Genomic DNA, 17290 nt, shown 5'->3' with positions numbered 1-17290 from the left:
TCAACTAATATTTCGTTTGAAACAACAAAATTATGATAAATTTAACCGAACAATCAAGTTCGAAGAAACAAAAAAAAAACTTTAATAATAACCCAATAAGAGAACAACTCAAATTTAGTTGAAATTAAACATAGATTCTGTTCCTTTGCAACCAAGGGATCATTTCGATCTAACAAATTTTATTTTGTTTCAACAATGCTTCTTTTTAAAATGAATGGTGGTTATGTATCTTTACAGTAAAAAAAATCGATTTTTCTCCATACATTTTTTTCTCGAGAAGAGTAAAATTCAATGTGAATTTACCGTATCAGTTTTTTGCTTAACAGTAAAATTTATTGTTACATAAAATTTTATTGTAAATCTGCTGTGAAAACTTTGCATCGAACAATGTTGAAACAGTAATAATATTTATTGTTTTATGATTGTTTGTAGGGTAAATGCTGTTGTAAAATTCTATCCGCGCATGTTCGTCTGCATTTTTTTACAGGGTAATTACTCTTCTAGTCCCAACACCGTTGGGCATTTTAGCCAAAAATCCTACAAGCACATTGAGTCACCCCTCGTACGAAAGCGAAAAAAGATTCGAAAACGAAACGTCATAACATTCTTCACAATAAAATTTGCGTATGTGTCATCATTCAGCTGAGTGCAAAAATTTTTGCAGGAAAGAAAATTTATCATCGCTTTCCATCAAATCGTCCTAAAAATAACCGTTATCCGTAAAAATCGCTACACAATTCCGTTCTGTGACTGAAAATCTTCCATCCAACCCAAACGATATTTGAGCGACCATTCCATCTGTGTGGGGTTTGAAAAATAGTGGAAAGTGTACTTCCAGCAGACAAGTGCTATTGGCCGAAGTTGAAGTTTGAGTTGTTTTTCAGAAAAATGCGATTCCGCTTTGTTAAATTCCAAGGATAAACTTAATTAAACATGGAAAGACGCTTAAGAGAGTATGTACAAAACGTCTAGATTGTAAAAAAGTGGCAGTCGTGATTTTCTGTCGATAAAGGGGCGCTCCCTTACTGATTGTCATTGTGGGTGGGGACCCTCATCCCCCTTTCGACGTGCCCTGGTAGTTGCTGGCGACAAGTTTCTTCGCACAAAAAAAACGAGAAAAATCATCGGAGTTAAAGGGTACAAAAGTCTATGCTATTAATTTTTAGTTCGAATTGATCAGTTTTTTCGGGTCGCATTTGCATTTTGAATTAAACTGTTCAGTGGGATATGGCATCGGGAAAAATGTCCGATAAATATTCCCACTATAACACTGACAACAAATGGCTATATTTGAAAGACGGCTCCAACAGAAGGTCGTCCTAGATGATACGGAAGCAATTGCATGCACTATCGAAACAGCGCAAAATATCGAAGGGCATACGGTGAGTATGATGTTTTAAAACTCCGACCGCAACATTAACATAGCATAATTGTTATAATAAGTATCTGCTTTTCTCAAACACCTTGATGATACAGTATTACTTAGCTCGCGTATAGGAATATGCTTCAGTTGCAGTTTTATTCATCATTTTTCTGATTGCTTAACAAAAATTTGTATTCTTTCTCCGCCAGGAATATGTGCTAAGAGTGCAGCGTGGGCCATATCCTGAAAACAGCTGGCGCATTTTAAGACGTTACAATGATTTTGCTTCCCTTAACAAATGCTTGCAAATATCAGGGATCGATTTGTCGTTTCCCGGAAAGAAGTTTATTGGTGAGTTTTCTTTGCGTTGTTTTACAGTGGATATTTGTTCGCCTCAGAGTCTTAAATACTGACGTTGCTGATTTTGATCACAAACAAAGAGCTACTTCAGTTTGTTTATATTAATATGTGTTGTATAAACATTTGACTTGTGAAGGCTTGAAGAATGAAACACGAAATCAATGGTCGCAACTGGAGATTTTGAACTACTCAAGGATATATTGTGTTCTTTCTGCAGATTCAGCATGTCGATCGTTTTTTAAAGCATTACTTCATATCATATTCTTACAGGTAACATGCGCCCTGAGTTCATAGCTGAGCGGTTATTTGCATTACAAGAGTATATAAATCAAGTACTAATGAATCCAATTTTGGCATCATCGCTACCAACCAAAAAGTTCATCGATCCGGACAGTTACTCAACTCCGTTCCATGGTAAGTTTTTTTTGTTCAGATTCTATTATATACCAATACTGTTTATTTTTTTTTTTCTACGCTTCCAGATCTAGCCCTTCAGTATGCGTCTATGTGTCTCCGCGCCGAAGGCGTCTACACTCTCGGACAGTCGCTAGGGCCGATCGGTTGGCGTTTGCGAAAGCATTATTTTAGGGTGGTTCACAAACCCCAGGGTACCAAAAATTCGCCGGGTAACTCGACCACGAAACATCATCTGATAAAGTCAAGTTCACAGTCACACGGTAAGCAGCATACTACGCAAGTTTGCGTGACAACTTCAACGGAGAAGGATTACAACAACTCAAAAGAGGGTAGCGGCAAAGACGATTTAATACTCAGCTGGACCGAGTTTGGACCGGATAGGTACATTGATGAGAAAGAGATACATAATGTGTTGAAGAACTTTGGTGGCCTTCAACATCCGTACATCGTGCCGATAGAGTATATTGCATCGAACGACAATGGGGCGCTGGTAATTCGCAAGTTCTACAAACAAGGTAGCCTGAAGGATGTTCTATGTGCAGCTTCTCCATGTAATCCGTTTCTGTCGAAATATGGCAGTCCGAAGGGCCGAGCTCCGTTGCCTTTGAAAGAACTAGCACTTTATGCGCGACAAATTCTGGAAGCGATTCGATTTCTGCATTCCAAGGGAATGGCATGTGGTCATGTGCACTGCGGCAACGTGTTGATTGTAGATGGAGTTGCTCGCCTAATGGACGCTGAAAATTTTATTTTCGGTGTTCCCTCATTCTACCGGCCGTTTTTTGTGCAGCACAGCAAGATAAATAATTGCGAGTCGATTGATGTGTACGGTTTTGGACACCTGTTGTACGAAATGTGTATGGGCTACCCACTGCAGGATTCCTACGCCCGGCAAATCATTGACTGTCCAGATAGTTTAAGTTAGTTTAGTGCCTGAAGATAGATTTTGCTCAGTATTAACGATGCTCTCTTGCAGGAGGACTACTGGAATCGATTCTTTCGAAGGACGCATGCAAATCGGCTTTACCGACACTGGACCAGCTAGCGGCACATCCATTTTTCAGTGAATACGCAGCGTGCTTCAACGATCAGTATGCAATGGCAGCCGGTACTCAGAAGCCATATTTGAAATTTTCATCCAATGCCAAAGAACAGCTGAAGATAGCGTTACAGAAGACTGAAAACCGTGTCCGAGATGAGCAGAAATCGGTGAAAAACCAGAAACGTCTAGTCAGAGTGCAGGAGATGATGACCTCGGAGGAGGAGAAAAAGAAAATTAAGCACAAAGCGGTAAGTGGGTCGGAGCGATCAATTGGGGATTTTGGGAGATTTGTGAATGAACTTTCTGGCATGGTTTGTTTTGAAGTTCGAAGCACCGTTCTTCCCGGTATAAAATTGGTGTCCATTTGAGTTTGATACAGAGTGACCTTGTCATAGAGTAGTTCCCAACGTCTGTTGGTACAATCCAAGATGACGGCTGCTAGTAGCGGTGACCCGGTAGGGTCAAATAAAATAAGACATCCAGACAATATGGAGCCGACGAAGAAATTCAGTGAATTGACATTCCTGCAGCTGACAGGTAAAGATGGCGAATCATTGCTGAAAATCCCGGTAATTGTTGATAAATTGGTGGAGGTTGTCGCTGGTGGTCCAATTGAAGGTGTGAATACTGCGGCTCATGGGATACGGTATACCCTTCGAGTTCGGGACCTTATCCAAGTTGCCAAACTTCTGGAAATGACCCAGTTCATTGATGACGCTGAAGTAGTGTTCGAAACCTATCCGGATCTGAACGAAAGCATATGCGTAATTTCCTGCTACGATCTGATTCAAATGGAAAGAAGGATGTTCTAAGGAATACATGTAGGTTAGCATACGTCAAGGTCATACTCGCTCATACTTTCCGAACCCGATGCCCTGTTACGGTTGCTTCAATTATGGCCATACACGCATTCAATGTCCCAGTCTACAGCGATACTTTTACTTGGCTGGAGAACAACACAGCGAAGAAGAGTGTGAAGAAACAGCATATTGCCGGAATTGTAAAGGCGATCACTATCAAATAAGCCATCAATGCCCGATCCCGATCTACAAAAAAGAAGTTATCGAAATTAAAGTTATTCTTACATTCTCGGATGCGCACAGACGTGCTGAACAGAAAAATAAATAAAGTTACGTCTAGCTAGCAGCATAACCGAATGAAATCATAAATAAACTGAAAGAGTTGGAACTGAGAAGGGAGAAGAAGGCAAAGCTACTTGCGGAGACCAATGCAAGGACGAGAAAATCGAGCAAATGTTCGCCTACATCCATCAGATGAAACAACAGTTCGGCAGCTAAAAAATCGCAGCTCTGCGAAGAACAGAAACAGTCAATCGAACCAGTAGCGAGATCTAGAAACAACTCGACAGCTGTTAATATGGACTCGAAACGAGGAAGATCGAAACAAATTTCTTCCGGCAAACCCGTGACAACCTCACCGGATAACTCGAGCTCACCAAAAAAAGCGCAACCACCACCACCAACGAAATCACATACATTCAGACGATGAAATAGATTAGCGAGACAGCTCCTGCCAGCCTATTCAATAACTCTCTTTTTCATCATCGTTTGGATAACGAAAACAACCCACGTACGAACACGGGCCACGAGATAAGTCGGTTAGGAAGTCAGGAAAGTGTAGCACTGTTTCCAATACAAGTACATGAACTATCTGGGCCGTCTTACTCCAACTCGTTGATAGTGAATTCACCTCTGTGGCCAATAGGAACACCGATATAACCACTTAATCTAGCAATTCACCAAACCAGCAGAACCCGAACAACAAACAGAAGGAGATCAACAAAATTACACGAAGCCGTTCTCGAGTGCCGACTGCTGTCGGTATTTTTGAAATAGCGTAGTTTATGCGACAGCGGTTGGCACTATGAAGCTGGACCTTCCGTAGGTCAGTTCCAGAACCATCAATCATCTCACAGATACTGCTGCGATTAACATTTTCACAGGTTTGACTGGCAACGTAGAACATATCCTTTCTTCACATACTCTTCTGCCTTCACCTGGAGAAGAACCTACGAGAGATTTGCATCGAGACAGTACAGCTACTATCACAACCCTAGCTTCAAAGGAAGAAACAAAGAAAATTACACAGTCTTTCTCCAGTGCCGGTCGTTGTTCTGGAAGTAATAGTGAAGTAGTTTCGACAGCGGTTGGCAATTTTTCTTCGAACGGTTTCTGCTGAACGTTCCCCCATTTATAGTTCTGACTAGCACGCATCGAACAAGTAACCGGTTTAGGGAAGAAGAGAAGAAAGCAGCTTCCCCACTTCACAATGAAGGGATCGACCGAATTGAAGAGGACCTCCCGGATATACAGTTCTCGCGATTCTCCTCCTGGCTTTCCGCAGGCGAAGATACACCGCAACAACCGCAGTAGTACCGATTTTCCATTGGGAATCATCGAATCAGCAAGAATAGTCAGATAATCGCAATCGACGTTTTCTTGGCGAAAAAGTTTGCTTTCAGTCGGAGAAGACCCGCATCGAAACTACACAATCATCACCAAAACTTCAGCCACGAAGCAGCACAACGATAACTACACAAAGTCATATCATATAAAAGTTTCCACAGCAGTTGGCACTGTAGAGCCAGTCGATCCACAGGTCAGTCTTATTTCACCTTATCTTCGAGGGTGTTTTGTTGCGGCTTCTACCTTTACAAATGTGACCCCTTAACCCCGTACGAGTAACCGGTTTGGGGATGAAGAGAAGAAAGTAGCTTCCTCAAGATAGATCGTGGGAAGAGGATTGTCCCTAACTTCCGGATAAGTAAGCGATACACCTCTCCTGGCGTTCTACCGGTGAAGGTACATCGCAACAACAGCAGTTTCACACCACCGATTTCTCCGTTGGAGTCAGCAACAACCAACGGATCGCAGAGCACACTCGCCATCAACATTGTCTTTGTCAGCGACGTATGTCAGTCAAGATAGTAGATACTTCGCACTCCAGCGGAACACTAGAAGTCTGTGAACCAATATCAGCGAACTGAACAGCTGATTTGTGAGTACGGACAGAAGCTGATAACGCTACAGGAAACAAAAGTGGACAACCGAGTAGTTCCAGCAGATTTAATCGGCAACAACTAAACTCTGCTGCTGATGGTTGGTAGTAGTCGATACTGGCAACACGGAGTAGGTCTTGTCAATCAGGATGGTTTACCATTTGAGCGAATCGAGGTCGATGTCAGCGTACAAGTAATCGCAGTTCGGATCCAACTGCCACAAAAAATTACGGTGGTGTCGATCTACCTCCATTACACAACCGTCTCAACAGCTGGGTCATTTCCTCGAACAGCTTCCACGTCCAGTTCTTGTACTAGGCGACTTCAAGGTACAACCATAATTGCTGGGATTCCACGAAATCTACCGCACTAGGTCACTTAATCGCTGAGAGAACACTATCGGAAAAACTACTCATTCTCAACGATGGATCGCACTCCCGGATTAATCCAACTATTGGCAACACGGATAAACCAGAAGAAATAGCTGAAGAACTGGTACAACACTACAGCGAAAGGTCCGCAACTTCCAGCCACTCGCCTTATTCCAAAGGGAGAAAGAAAAGGTCGAACGAATGCGCATAAACTTCTCGCCAGATACCGATGATATTTATAATTCCAACTTTACGCTGAATTAGTTTCTGTGGGCATTCGATAGAGAACGATGTGGTTCTTCAGGACCGAACTGCATCGGTTATCCAATGCTTCAGCGACTGTCATTGTTGGTGCAAACTGCCATGATGGAACTCTTCAACAGAATATGGCGCAGTAGCGTTTTCCCACCTTGCCGGCCAATTGGAACCATCGTTTCAATTCCAAAGCCAAACTCAGGTCACGCGGATCCATTTCGTCAGATTACCTTAACGACCTGTATGGCGAAGGTTTTTGAGCGAATAGTTCGAACGGAGGCTTGACCACCGAACGGCATCTCGACAAACGACAACATGCCTTTAGGTCTGGGCGAGGCACTGACACATACTTTGCGGAATCAGTCCAGGTTTCGACTTCGTCTGTTCAGAACCACGGCACTTGACTAATGCACTGGGCTGACGCAAAGTACAAAATTGGAAACACTACTTGTGAACACACTAATCGACTTCTAACTTACGATGTCCCGTAAGTGAAGAGGTTCTGTTCGCTGATGAGTAACTGCAAACAAGGTTCGATTTCAGTGGGTTCAGTAGCAAACAGAACCTCTACACTTACGGGACACCGCAAGTTAGAAGTCGTTTAGTGTGTTCACAAGTAGTGTTTCCAATTTTGTACTTTGCGTCAGCCCGGTGCATTAGTCAAGAGCCGTGGTTCTGAAGAGACGAAGTCGAAACGCAAACACCTGGACTAATTAAAAAACCCCGCAAAACCTTCATGCATAAAGACGGTTTTAAACCAATCCTTAGGGAGTAATATAGCATACTTTGCGGAGTTTGAGAGGTCAATACCCGACCGTGATGCCCAATGTCTGTTAGTTTCGCTTGGTTTGTCCAAGGTTTACTACAGAAATGGCTGATACGTGGAAGAATGATAAACGCCCTGAAAGGTTTTTTTGGGAAAGAACGTTCCAGGTTACGTAGAGCGGCATTTGCGCCAGCGCATCCGCTGGAAAACGGTGTGCCGCAGGTCTCAGTGCTCTTGGTTATGCTATTTCCCATAACTATTTAACCCATCTTCTGCGTGGTTCAGAATTTCGTACAGATTTTGCTGTACGCCGACGATATTCTGTTTCTAGTATGGGGGAAGAAAGACCAGTCGCTCCATCGAAAACTTCAAGCCACAGTAAAAGCCGTCGATGAGTGTTGGATTTACGATATCTACAACGAAATCCAGCATCTGAAAATGGTTGTGGTCAGACTCCCACGGGGTCATCGTGCCTCTCTACTACATATCGGATCAGCAATTGTAACCTCCCGACTGCTTTACGGCATGAAGCTTGTAAGCAGAAAAGGACAACTGGATGATAAGATTCGCATCCGGAGCACCGTAGGCCGTCTCGCAGGAGAAACCAGGGACATTGCTGTATTGGATATATCTGTTCCGGAGGCGAACTCCGTTAGTCGAATAGAAATTGCTTCCCGAAGTCAATGGTTTCATCGGTGGTCAGTGTCCACTGAGGTAAAGCTGCGCAAAGTGAAATTCGACACGATGAAGTGTACTGACCGTGAGACTTCGGCCAGCTAGCGAGTGCTAATCCGCTCGAGCTCCTGTCGAAGAAAGAAGCCCCGCCAGTTGGCGGTGTCTATCACGTGATACTCTATTGCAGGAAGTACGACTAAGCTAGGAAAAAGCACGACATTGGGTCGAGGAGTCTGCGAGTGGTTTTATGCAAGGACGGAGACAACGAAGAAAAGCTGCTAAGACTAAGTTTGTATAAACAAATTTGTACAAGCTGAATTGTGAATTGTTATTTTAGTGTTGAATGCGACTTTTGAAACTAATTTCAATTCAGACACGAATGCACCCATCTGATGAAAAGTTTTGTTAAACAGCGACAACAGCACAACAACTATGGATTATTCAAACATTTTCTTCGAGTTAGCTCAAATTTTATCTCATAAGTAATTTTAACTACTTTCTGTCAGTTCAGTTTCTCATCTTGCTCAGTTCCGAAGCTAGAAATCGCTCTTCTGCTGTAGCCGGGCATGTAATCAAATTTACCCGCTTTGCCTATTTGCAAAAGCACAAATTGATTCCTTCTACCTAGAGTGTGAAACGTGAACAAACAATGAGTGACAATCCAAAGCAAATTTATACCCCGTTTTCGAAATGTCTGGTAAGACCATCGATTCGCGAAGTAGAGCAATTGTTGAAGGTGAACAAAAAGCTCAACATAACAGAAATTAATGCTGTGCAATTCCATCATCTACGTCATGAGGTTCTGATTAGGTTCAAAAGCTTCAATCAAGGAGAATCATTTGCTTCGCAGAACAACTTGGAACACGTCGTCCAATGTAGATTCTGTCACGTTCGCCCGAATGACATTCACCCGAAAGCCATTTACCCGAAGGACATTTGCCCGAATACAACATAAACCCGAATGCCATTCGCCCGAATTCCATATACCCGAAAAACATCGAAATGTCAATCGAAAAAATTTAATTTATTAAGATGAAATACAAATTTTATTACATTTGATGCTACGAAGAAATTAACACTAAAGCTATACCAGTCAAATAGTTAATGGTTTGTATGATTTAACTAGGGTTTCCAGTTTTGGGTCCTTTCGTGAGTTCTTTTTAGACTTTTTAGCTGTTGGTACCGCTTGTAGTATACGTAAAACATACGTACTAGGGTTTTTCTCTTCAAGCTGCAACTGCTTCAACACACCATAGAATTTCCACGGCTTAACAAACCGTTCCATTTATTGTGCTAGTCTTCGACATTATTGGTGGTTCTAGGAATCTTTGTCGATTCATTTTCGAAAACTGACCAAGAAGCGGGGGACAAAGAACGGTTATCGAGAAACTTTTTGATTAGTTTCCTTCCTACCAAAAATACAATTTTTACTAATGTAATCCAAAAACTCATCGAGAGCCTTTGGACAACTTTTCCTCAATTCTTCGAGTGCCATTGGAATACCTTGATGGGGAAAGAAAGCCAAGGCAACAACTTGTTTGTAAATTAGTTGTATTCGGTGATCTTCCGAATATTTTGTCTGATGACCAAGTTGTTTTATTTTTCTGAAAAAACTTTGGTTTAGATGGAAGATTCATCCGTGCATTAGGTGGAAGAATCATCCTGTCTCGAAATCCAATATTACGTAGAGAGCTATTTGGTATATAGATTAAAGAAATTGCTCTTGTTTTGAAAGAAGGAATCAACCCTTATGTTTGAGTATACCGGGCAGACGAGTGGATCAACAGTTTCTTTGCAATCTTATTTGGCATGTAGATCCAAGGATTTGTCATGTTTGAAAGAAGCAATCAACCCCTAATTGTGGGAAAAGAGCTGCTCATGTTTAAAAGAAGGAATCAATCCCTAAGTGTGAGTAAACCGGGCAAACGAGTGGATCACCGGTTTGATTGCGAGGGCTATTTGGTATACAAATTCAAAGAACTGCTCATATTTAAAGAAGGAATCAACCCCTATGTTTCAGTAAACCAAGCATACGAATGGATCACAGGTTTGCCGAGTAGGGACCTCCGCTTAGGTTCCTCGACCTCGGTAATTGTGGCAAGGCCGCATCACACTAGCTTCGCCACATAACATTTATGAGCTACTATTTACTAACGGTGTTGTGCCAAATGGACTTCCACCATGCAAGATATAATTACTAATTTAATTTATTCAATTCGTTAACGGAACATCTTAATATATATTTACCACGATCGATGGTGTTTCCGAAAGATTTCTTATTATTTTGTCCGGTTTATCACAAGATTTCACCGCTCGAGCTGAGAACTACGTCCTACATGCATCAGTTTGCACCTGAAGAGCATTTGTGGCGTTGGCAACAGAAACTCAGTGACGCCGGATAGTACACCTAAAAGCGATGTCGCATAGCCACATTGGTCAGTGTACGGTTGACTAATGTGGCTATGCCACATCGCTTTCTGGTGCACTGTCCGACTTCGCTGCCGCTCAGTCGGCTTTTAACTAGCTATAACCCCTATGTTTGAGTAAACCGGGCAAACAAGAGAATCACATGTTTGCTTATAACTCCGGCGATGGGTAGATAAACGCCTCGTCCAACGGAACCTCAGCGGTTTTGCGCCGCTTCGGATCCTTGGCCTCGGAGAGGCGGCCAAGCCGCATCACACTAGCTCCACTGTATAAGCTCACTTGTTATTGTTCAGTTTATCAAACTTTGGTTAAAGATTTCACATTTCCCTCTCGGATTTGGTTTATTTAGGTTAAAATACATCCTTTTGGCAAAAAACCGCATTAAAATCGGACTTCTATCACTAAAGTCACTAAACTAGACAATTACCGATTTTATATTATGCTTGAGTGAATGTGGTATTCGGGTTAATGACATTCGGGCGACTGGTCCATTCGGGTTGATGGCATTCGGGTAAATGGTCCATTCGGGTTAATGACATTCGGGTAAATGGTCCTTTTTGGTAAATGGTTTTCGGGCGAACGTCATTCGGGTAAATGACTTTCGGGCGAATGTCATTCGGGCGAATGTGATAGAACCCCACTGTAATGACGTATTATACAACATTCCAACATATAAAGATAATGACAATATTGTAGCTAGAAGACCTGGCATCACGTACTAGCTCCTCCGCTATCAAACAACTCATATTAAAACACGGAGAAGTAGATAGTGTTAAGAGAGATGCTTGGCGGAACTTCTTCTCAGGACTTCGCAACAGCTTTCGTTTGGTGAGAATACGCCCAACAAAACCTTTTTCTCTCTTACCTCACCGTCCCATACAAATCTGTTGCACTGCAGTATTGCATATTTTCAAGGAACACTGGTCACATACCCAGGACAGATTCCTACGTGCCAATACTGTGACCTGTCGCTACACCACGGAAAACCTTGTGCAGATCTGACAAAAGCCAGTATACAGTCGTATGGTAAACCAGAACCGGTTGTTAAAACAACGACTGCGGACCGGGAGGTAACAAACACCAGCTCAACAACGATTGTGCCCAGTCCTACGATACCAATTGCCATTATCAACAACGAAATATTACATCAAATGCCTACAAACCAACAACCAACACCATAAATAAAGAAAAAGAATCAAATGCCGGTGAAGAAGGAACCCGCAAGTACAAGAAACAAATAAGGGGTACCCGACCGTGAGCATCATGAATACAGTACCGATGACGACATGGACGTGATCGAAAACGCGAGAGAAGGCGGACCGAATGACCTCCAAAGTGCGACAGAAAACGCAGCTAATGTTTCACCGCCAAGGAAGAGGATCTCAAAACGCAGCAGAAAGTTGCGTCAACAAGACCCGAGGGACCGGTATTTTGAAAGTTAATTGTAATTTTTAATTTGAAAAATTTAAAAAGAACCACGACTCAGTTATGCTTACAATATTGAAAAAAATACTTTCTCAATCCGGATCAATATTATAATAGATTGCTGGGAAAGACAATCAAGAAATAGCTGTCAGCAACAGATATTCTTCGTAGGTACTAAAATATTTTGCTTTTACGGCGGGATAAACACCCGCCCCTCCTCGCCTATTGAACATTCCAATAAAGCGAAACGTAGATCATTTGTGATGCGATCACTATTTTAAGCACATCCTTTCGTTTTCCCTCCTTTCAGAAGCAGGAACATCGGCAAGCAAAACTGCGCGCCCAGAACTCACTGCAACTGAACAACGGTCCTCCGCAAACGGTTACAATTAGCACCAGCTCCGGATCGGCGGGTGCCGTGTTGATTAAATCGGACAGTGTGAATAGTATTACCTCACCGAATGAGGCGGCTCTGATGTCCCCTCCACCGCAAGCAACGGACGGCGGTGGTGGTGGTACTACGTCTCCTCTGCGCCCGCCACCATCCGCTCCACCGATCGGACCACCGTCCTCGTTGGCACTGTTCGATCAGCAAATGGCTGGTCCTAGCTCCTCGAGCAGTGAAGGTAGACTACGGAGCAAGTCAATTTCTGCGGACGATGGTTCCAGTGAAAATCGTAGTGCTTTACTGGACTCGATTTGTAACTTCAACAGAAACGGTCTAAAAAGAATAAACATCAACGAGAAGTGAGGTAAGGCACTCGGACTTTTTTTTGTTATCTGGATCAGCTTGGATCGATCGATTTAATCAAAACAGTACAGAATCTGACCATTTGCCTCTAGTAATCGAGCCGATTCGTAGTACGTACTACGACCTCTCGAACAAATATGCATACAAATATCAACAGTACTAACGTACTCACAAAGTATCAAACAGAAGGAAGTGTTTTGGACCAATTTATTCATACTCTAGAGACAATTTTAGAAAACCTAAAACTAATAGAACACTTGTAGATATCAAAGAGTTCAACTGGAATTTATCATCGTCAGTGCGACAGGCTATAGCGACATTCTTGGGGGATCTTTCAGTAGAAAAGGTACGATCTAGAGTAACCAAACATAGCTACACTATTGCACCTTAGCTACAAACTATTCAATTGTTGTTCTAATATTGTTTGTTCTAGCTACAAATTCGTTAGGACTTGAAATTTGAGCTATCGTCAATTTTTTTGTCTTACTTGAAAGCATGTTTGGTGTATTTAAACGATAGTTTCAATGGACCTTTAGTTTGTTTGTATTGTTTTCCAAACCTGTTGAAATTTGTATTGTTTTCAAAGTCACGCAGGTAGGGAGTTACAAAGAAATATGAGATTATTGTCAGTAAATTATGTGTAATTCAGATCGTTCAAAGTAAATCAGTAAACTGACGATTTTTTTTGAAAGATTAGAAACTCCTGCTGTGGGCAAATCAGATAGTTAAGTATGGTTGAGATATTAATGTAAATAAAGAAGCTAAACAGTTCCCTGTGCTTCTATGGCTTTAAACTAAATTATATAACAAGATCAAAGGAACACGTACACAATAGAAAAAATAGATGTTGTTATTGTATATCCCACAGTTCATGTGTTCCAGTGTTTAATGCTTCTGCTAAAAATTTTCAGATTTTGAACGATTGTTCGGCAAATTTCTTTATAGATATATTTGTGATTTGTTGTAGGTCTTTATTTGAAGATCTATCGATTTAGTTAGAATAAAAAGTGGAAAATTGAAAGGATCTTATGAACGAAATTAAACTGTTTTGCAAACTCCTGAATGTTTATAGTGTACCATACATTTAATATGTGTCCTGTAACTAAGCAGCTTAGTTATTCAGTCTGAGAAAATGCACGAATAGCGAAACTATTAATCGAACTACATTCCAATGTTTAAATTGCCCCCTGTTAATCTTTCAAATATTCTCATTATTTATGTTGTTCATGTTAAGTGCCATACAAAGTGTCGTTTAAATAGTGCGTAAAAACGTCAAGGTATGCTCCGCGCAAGAGATGGGTTTCCTGGCGTTAGAAAAAGGTTGAGATAACTAATACTGCAGACACATGACGCAGTGAAACCGAATCACATCTTGTACCACCAAATATTTATTACAAACAGCAAACGTATCACCATCTCTTGAAATATGAATAAAATATTATTGTGATTTACGTGAACAAATTTGTATCCTGATATTGTCCCATTTTATAACAGAATTATACAAACCCAAGCGATACCAACCAGTATAATATAGCATTCGATAGCAACACAACAAAAAAAACTATTCATATTTATGTGGCAGCAGATAAATGTAGCGAAAGTTAAACAGTAAATACAACTACCTTTTGATAAAGATAAACCAATTTATAGAAGCTATTAAATTTGGTATGTACTATTCAAAACATAAAAGTCCCTTTCAGAAATAATTAAAATAAAATACATGATGCATAAATTAGACTCATTTCACGGGCCGGTTGTGTAAGATTTCATCGAAAACTATTTTATTTTGGGTAACAAAGTTAAATTCCTACTGTCCTGTGATAGCTTCTTCCACCTATGAGCAAACATTTGAAGTTCAGCTAGGTTAGCTTCACTCTCTTTTTCTAATTCTTTTATTCGGGAAAAGATCATCAACGAAATATTTTCCGATGAAATGTTATACAATCTTACCGACATACGATCCGAATGTATCTGTGGTAAAAGTTTGAAAATAGGGTAATTTCTATCGAGTCACATTTCATTGTAAATTGTTATAGTTTTCGATAGTAACAAACCACGCAGCAAAAGTATCAGCCCATTATAATCGACGCAATCGATGTTTTTTTTATTATGATGAAACGATCGGAATATGTTGCAAACCAGTCACGTTCTAATCATGCGGCGACGGAGGATCGATCGATGAAATTCAGAAAGAAGCAATTTTAATTTTCGGCCTTATACTGCATTTCAACGATTTGTTTTATAAACGAATCTGATTGTTTTGTTCGAGAGATCAACCTGTCGAAATGCGGAATTTCGCTGATTATGTTGGATCCTCTGAAGAGCAGCGCAATTGATAGTCTAGGGATATGAATCGGAAAATTACAAAGCTGTCATCAAAAATAGACTTGGTGAGCAACAAAATCATCATAAATATGAACAGCAAAATTGAATGAGCTAAATAAAAACCAAAAAGTGAAGTATATTTGTCATATTGGATAGAAATGACACGATTTTGATTTTATGAAAGAAAATTTCTTAATTTTTCAAATAAAGATTCTCCGTATCTCGCTTTGTTCGTAGATAATCTCTTAACTCCTCTCCAGCTCAGTCGTCCCGGCCCTGCGTTCGGAGGTCGTGAGGGGGTCTTCCGAACTCACTTCTCAGGCGAGTATTTTGCTTTAAATGACGATCCGCTTCCTGAAAACCTTTTGGTTTCTAGCATGTCATCGGGTACATCACGTCCCTTCAGCATGTCGGCACGATTGCCACGTGGCGCTGACGATTTGCGGCTATACTACCAAAACGTCAGAGGGCTAAGGACGAATATCGAGGACTTGTACTTGGCTGCTCTTGACGGCGACTACTAGATTTATGTGCTGACGGAAACTTGGCTTGATGATCTTCGGGGATTCTTATGCGGTTTATCGTGCGGATCGAAGCGCACATAACAGTGTTCATGGTCGCGGCGGAGGAGTTTTGATTGCTGTTTCTTCCGCACTAGCCTCCTGTGATTTTTTTTTGTGGATAGTTCATCAAGCATTGAAGCTGTTTGGACGAAGATAACTACGTTAGGGGTGGGCGTAGCGTAGTTGGTAAATCGATTGCCTTGTATGCAGCGTACCTGGGTTCGAGTCCCGACCCCGCACATAGGATTAGAAATTTTTCCTAAGAGATTTTTCTAACCCGAAGAGGCGAATGACCTTAAGGTTAAAACCTCTATAATCGAAATAAAAAAAAAAAAAAAGAAGATAACTACGCAGACGAAGAACTACTTTATTGGAGCTGTTTACATTCCTCCAGAAAAGCGACTTGACTGCACTATTATGCAGCTCCATCCAGGCTCTATAGAACACGCTTCTTCTCAAGCAGATGCAAACGATGTGATAATATTTTTTGGTGATTTCAACCAACCAGGACTGATGTGGGTTTCTTTTGGACGTGGATACGCTTACCCTAACTCGTTATCATCGACAACAAATCCTGCCAGCCGCTTACTTCTGGACGGGATGGCTTTTCACGGACTGAATCAAGTAAGCACGATGTTCAACCATCAATCCCGTTTTCTTTACCTTGTGTTCGTCAGTGAGAATGCTTTGCCTGAGTGTTCTGTGAGTGAAGCTTCCAGTGTGATCGTTTCTTTGGATAACTATCATCCCGCATTTAGAAATATCCATCTCCATCATTAGTTCACCACAATATGAAGAAGCTTTAGCTGTGAATCGTCGTAATTTTCGCAAAACTGATTTAGTAGCACTACGTCGCACCTTGTCGCTGATTGACTGGAGTGTACTACTTGATCAAGTTGATGTAAATGCTGCAGTCGATCTCTATAACCGATTACTCATTGACTGTGTTGAAAAATCCGTGCCAGAATATCAACCTCCCAAGAAGCCTCCATGGTCTAACGTCATGCTTCGAAATCTGAAACGCATCCGTGCCAAAGCCCTACGTGCGTACACAAATCGTCGATGCCCTATTCTCAAGCGCTTTTTCGCACTCGCCAGTAATGAGTACCGCTGTTACAATAAATTGCTGTACAAAGGATATGTGAACCGCATCCAACAAAACTTACGACGAAATCCGAAGGGATTCTGGGCTTTTGTTAAAACGAAGAGAAAGGAAACGGGTCTTCCGTCTAGGATGGTCTACAATGGCGAAGTAGCGACTACAACGGCGGAAAAATGCTCCCTATTTGCCAGCTACTTCTCAAGTGTCTTCACGACTGATGTGCCATCTGCCATCGAGGTCGAAAACGCGACCCGTGATGTTCCCATTGGTACAGTGGATATGAATGTATTCACTATTTCAGTACAATCGGTTCTCTCTGCAATACGGAAAACAAAATCGTCTTATGCTCCAGGACAAAGTGCTATGCCGTCTGCTGTTCTGAAAAATGTTCCGATATCTTAGCGATCCCACTGACGTACCTTTTCAATG

General features: G+C 41.5%; 1 protein-coding gene across 2 annotated transcripts; it reads left to right on the top strand.

The window, feature by feature from the left end:
• Positions 1 to 601: 601 nt before the first annotated feature.
• Positions 602 to 15358, top strand: LOC131691973 (PX domain-containing protein kinase-like protein). Of its 2 annotated transcripts, none has more exons than XM_058978787.1 (6): positions 602 to 1382; positions 1573 to 1714; positions 1994 to 2137; positions 2206 to 3060; positions 3117 to 3430; positions 12434 to 15358. In XM_058978787.1, exons 1-6 carry the CDS (start codon positions 1281 to 1283, stop codon positions 12869 to 12871), a joined length of 1995 nt encoding a protein of 664 aa, XP_058834770.1. In that variant the 5' UTR covers positions 602 to 1280; the 3' UTR covers positions 12872 to 15358. The 2 variants fall into 2 exon arrangements, with proteins under 2 accessions (XP_058834770.1, XP_058834769.1); XM_058978786.1 differs by having other exon boundaries at positions 603 to 1382; positions 12431 to 15357.
• The last annotated feature ends 1932 nt before the right edge of the window (positions 15359 to 17290 follow it).

This window comes from Topomyia yanbarensis, chromosome 3, assembly GCF_030247195.1.
Source record: "Topomyia yanbarensis strain Yona2022 chromosome 3, ASM3024719v1, whole genome shotgun sequence".
Classification (NCBI taxonomy): Eukaryota; Metazoa; Arthropoda; class Insecta; order Diptera; family Culicidae; genus Topomyia; species Topomyia yanbarensis.
This window is presented reverse-complemented; position numbering and strand designations above follow the sequence as displayed.

Coding starts and splice junctions, on each gene's coding strand:
- LOC131691973 (XM_058978786.1), top strand. CDS start 1,281: ATGGCTATATTTGAAAGACGGCTCCAACAGAAGGTCGTCCTAGATGAT. Junction 1,715..1,993: donor TCCCGGAAAGAAGTTTATTG/GTGAGTTTTCTT, acceptor ATATTCTTACAG/GTAACATGCGCCCTGAGTTC. Junction 3,061..3,116: donor TGACTGTCCAGATAGTTTAA/GTTAGTTTAGTG, acceptor GCTCTCTTGCAG/GAGGACTACTGGAATCGATT.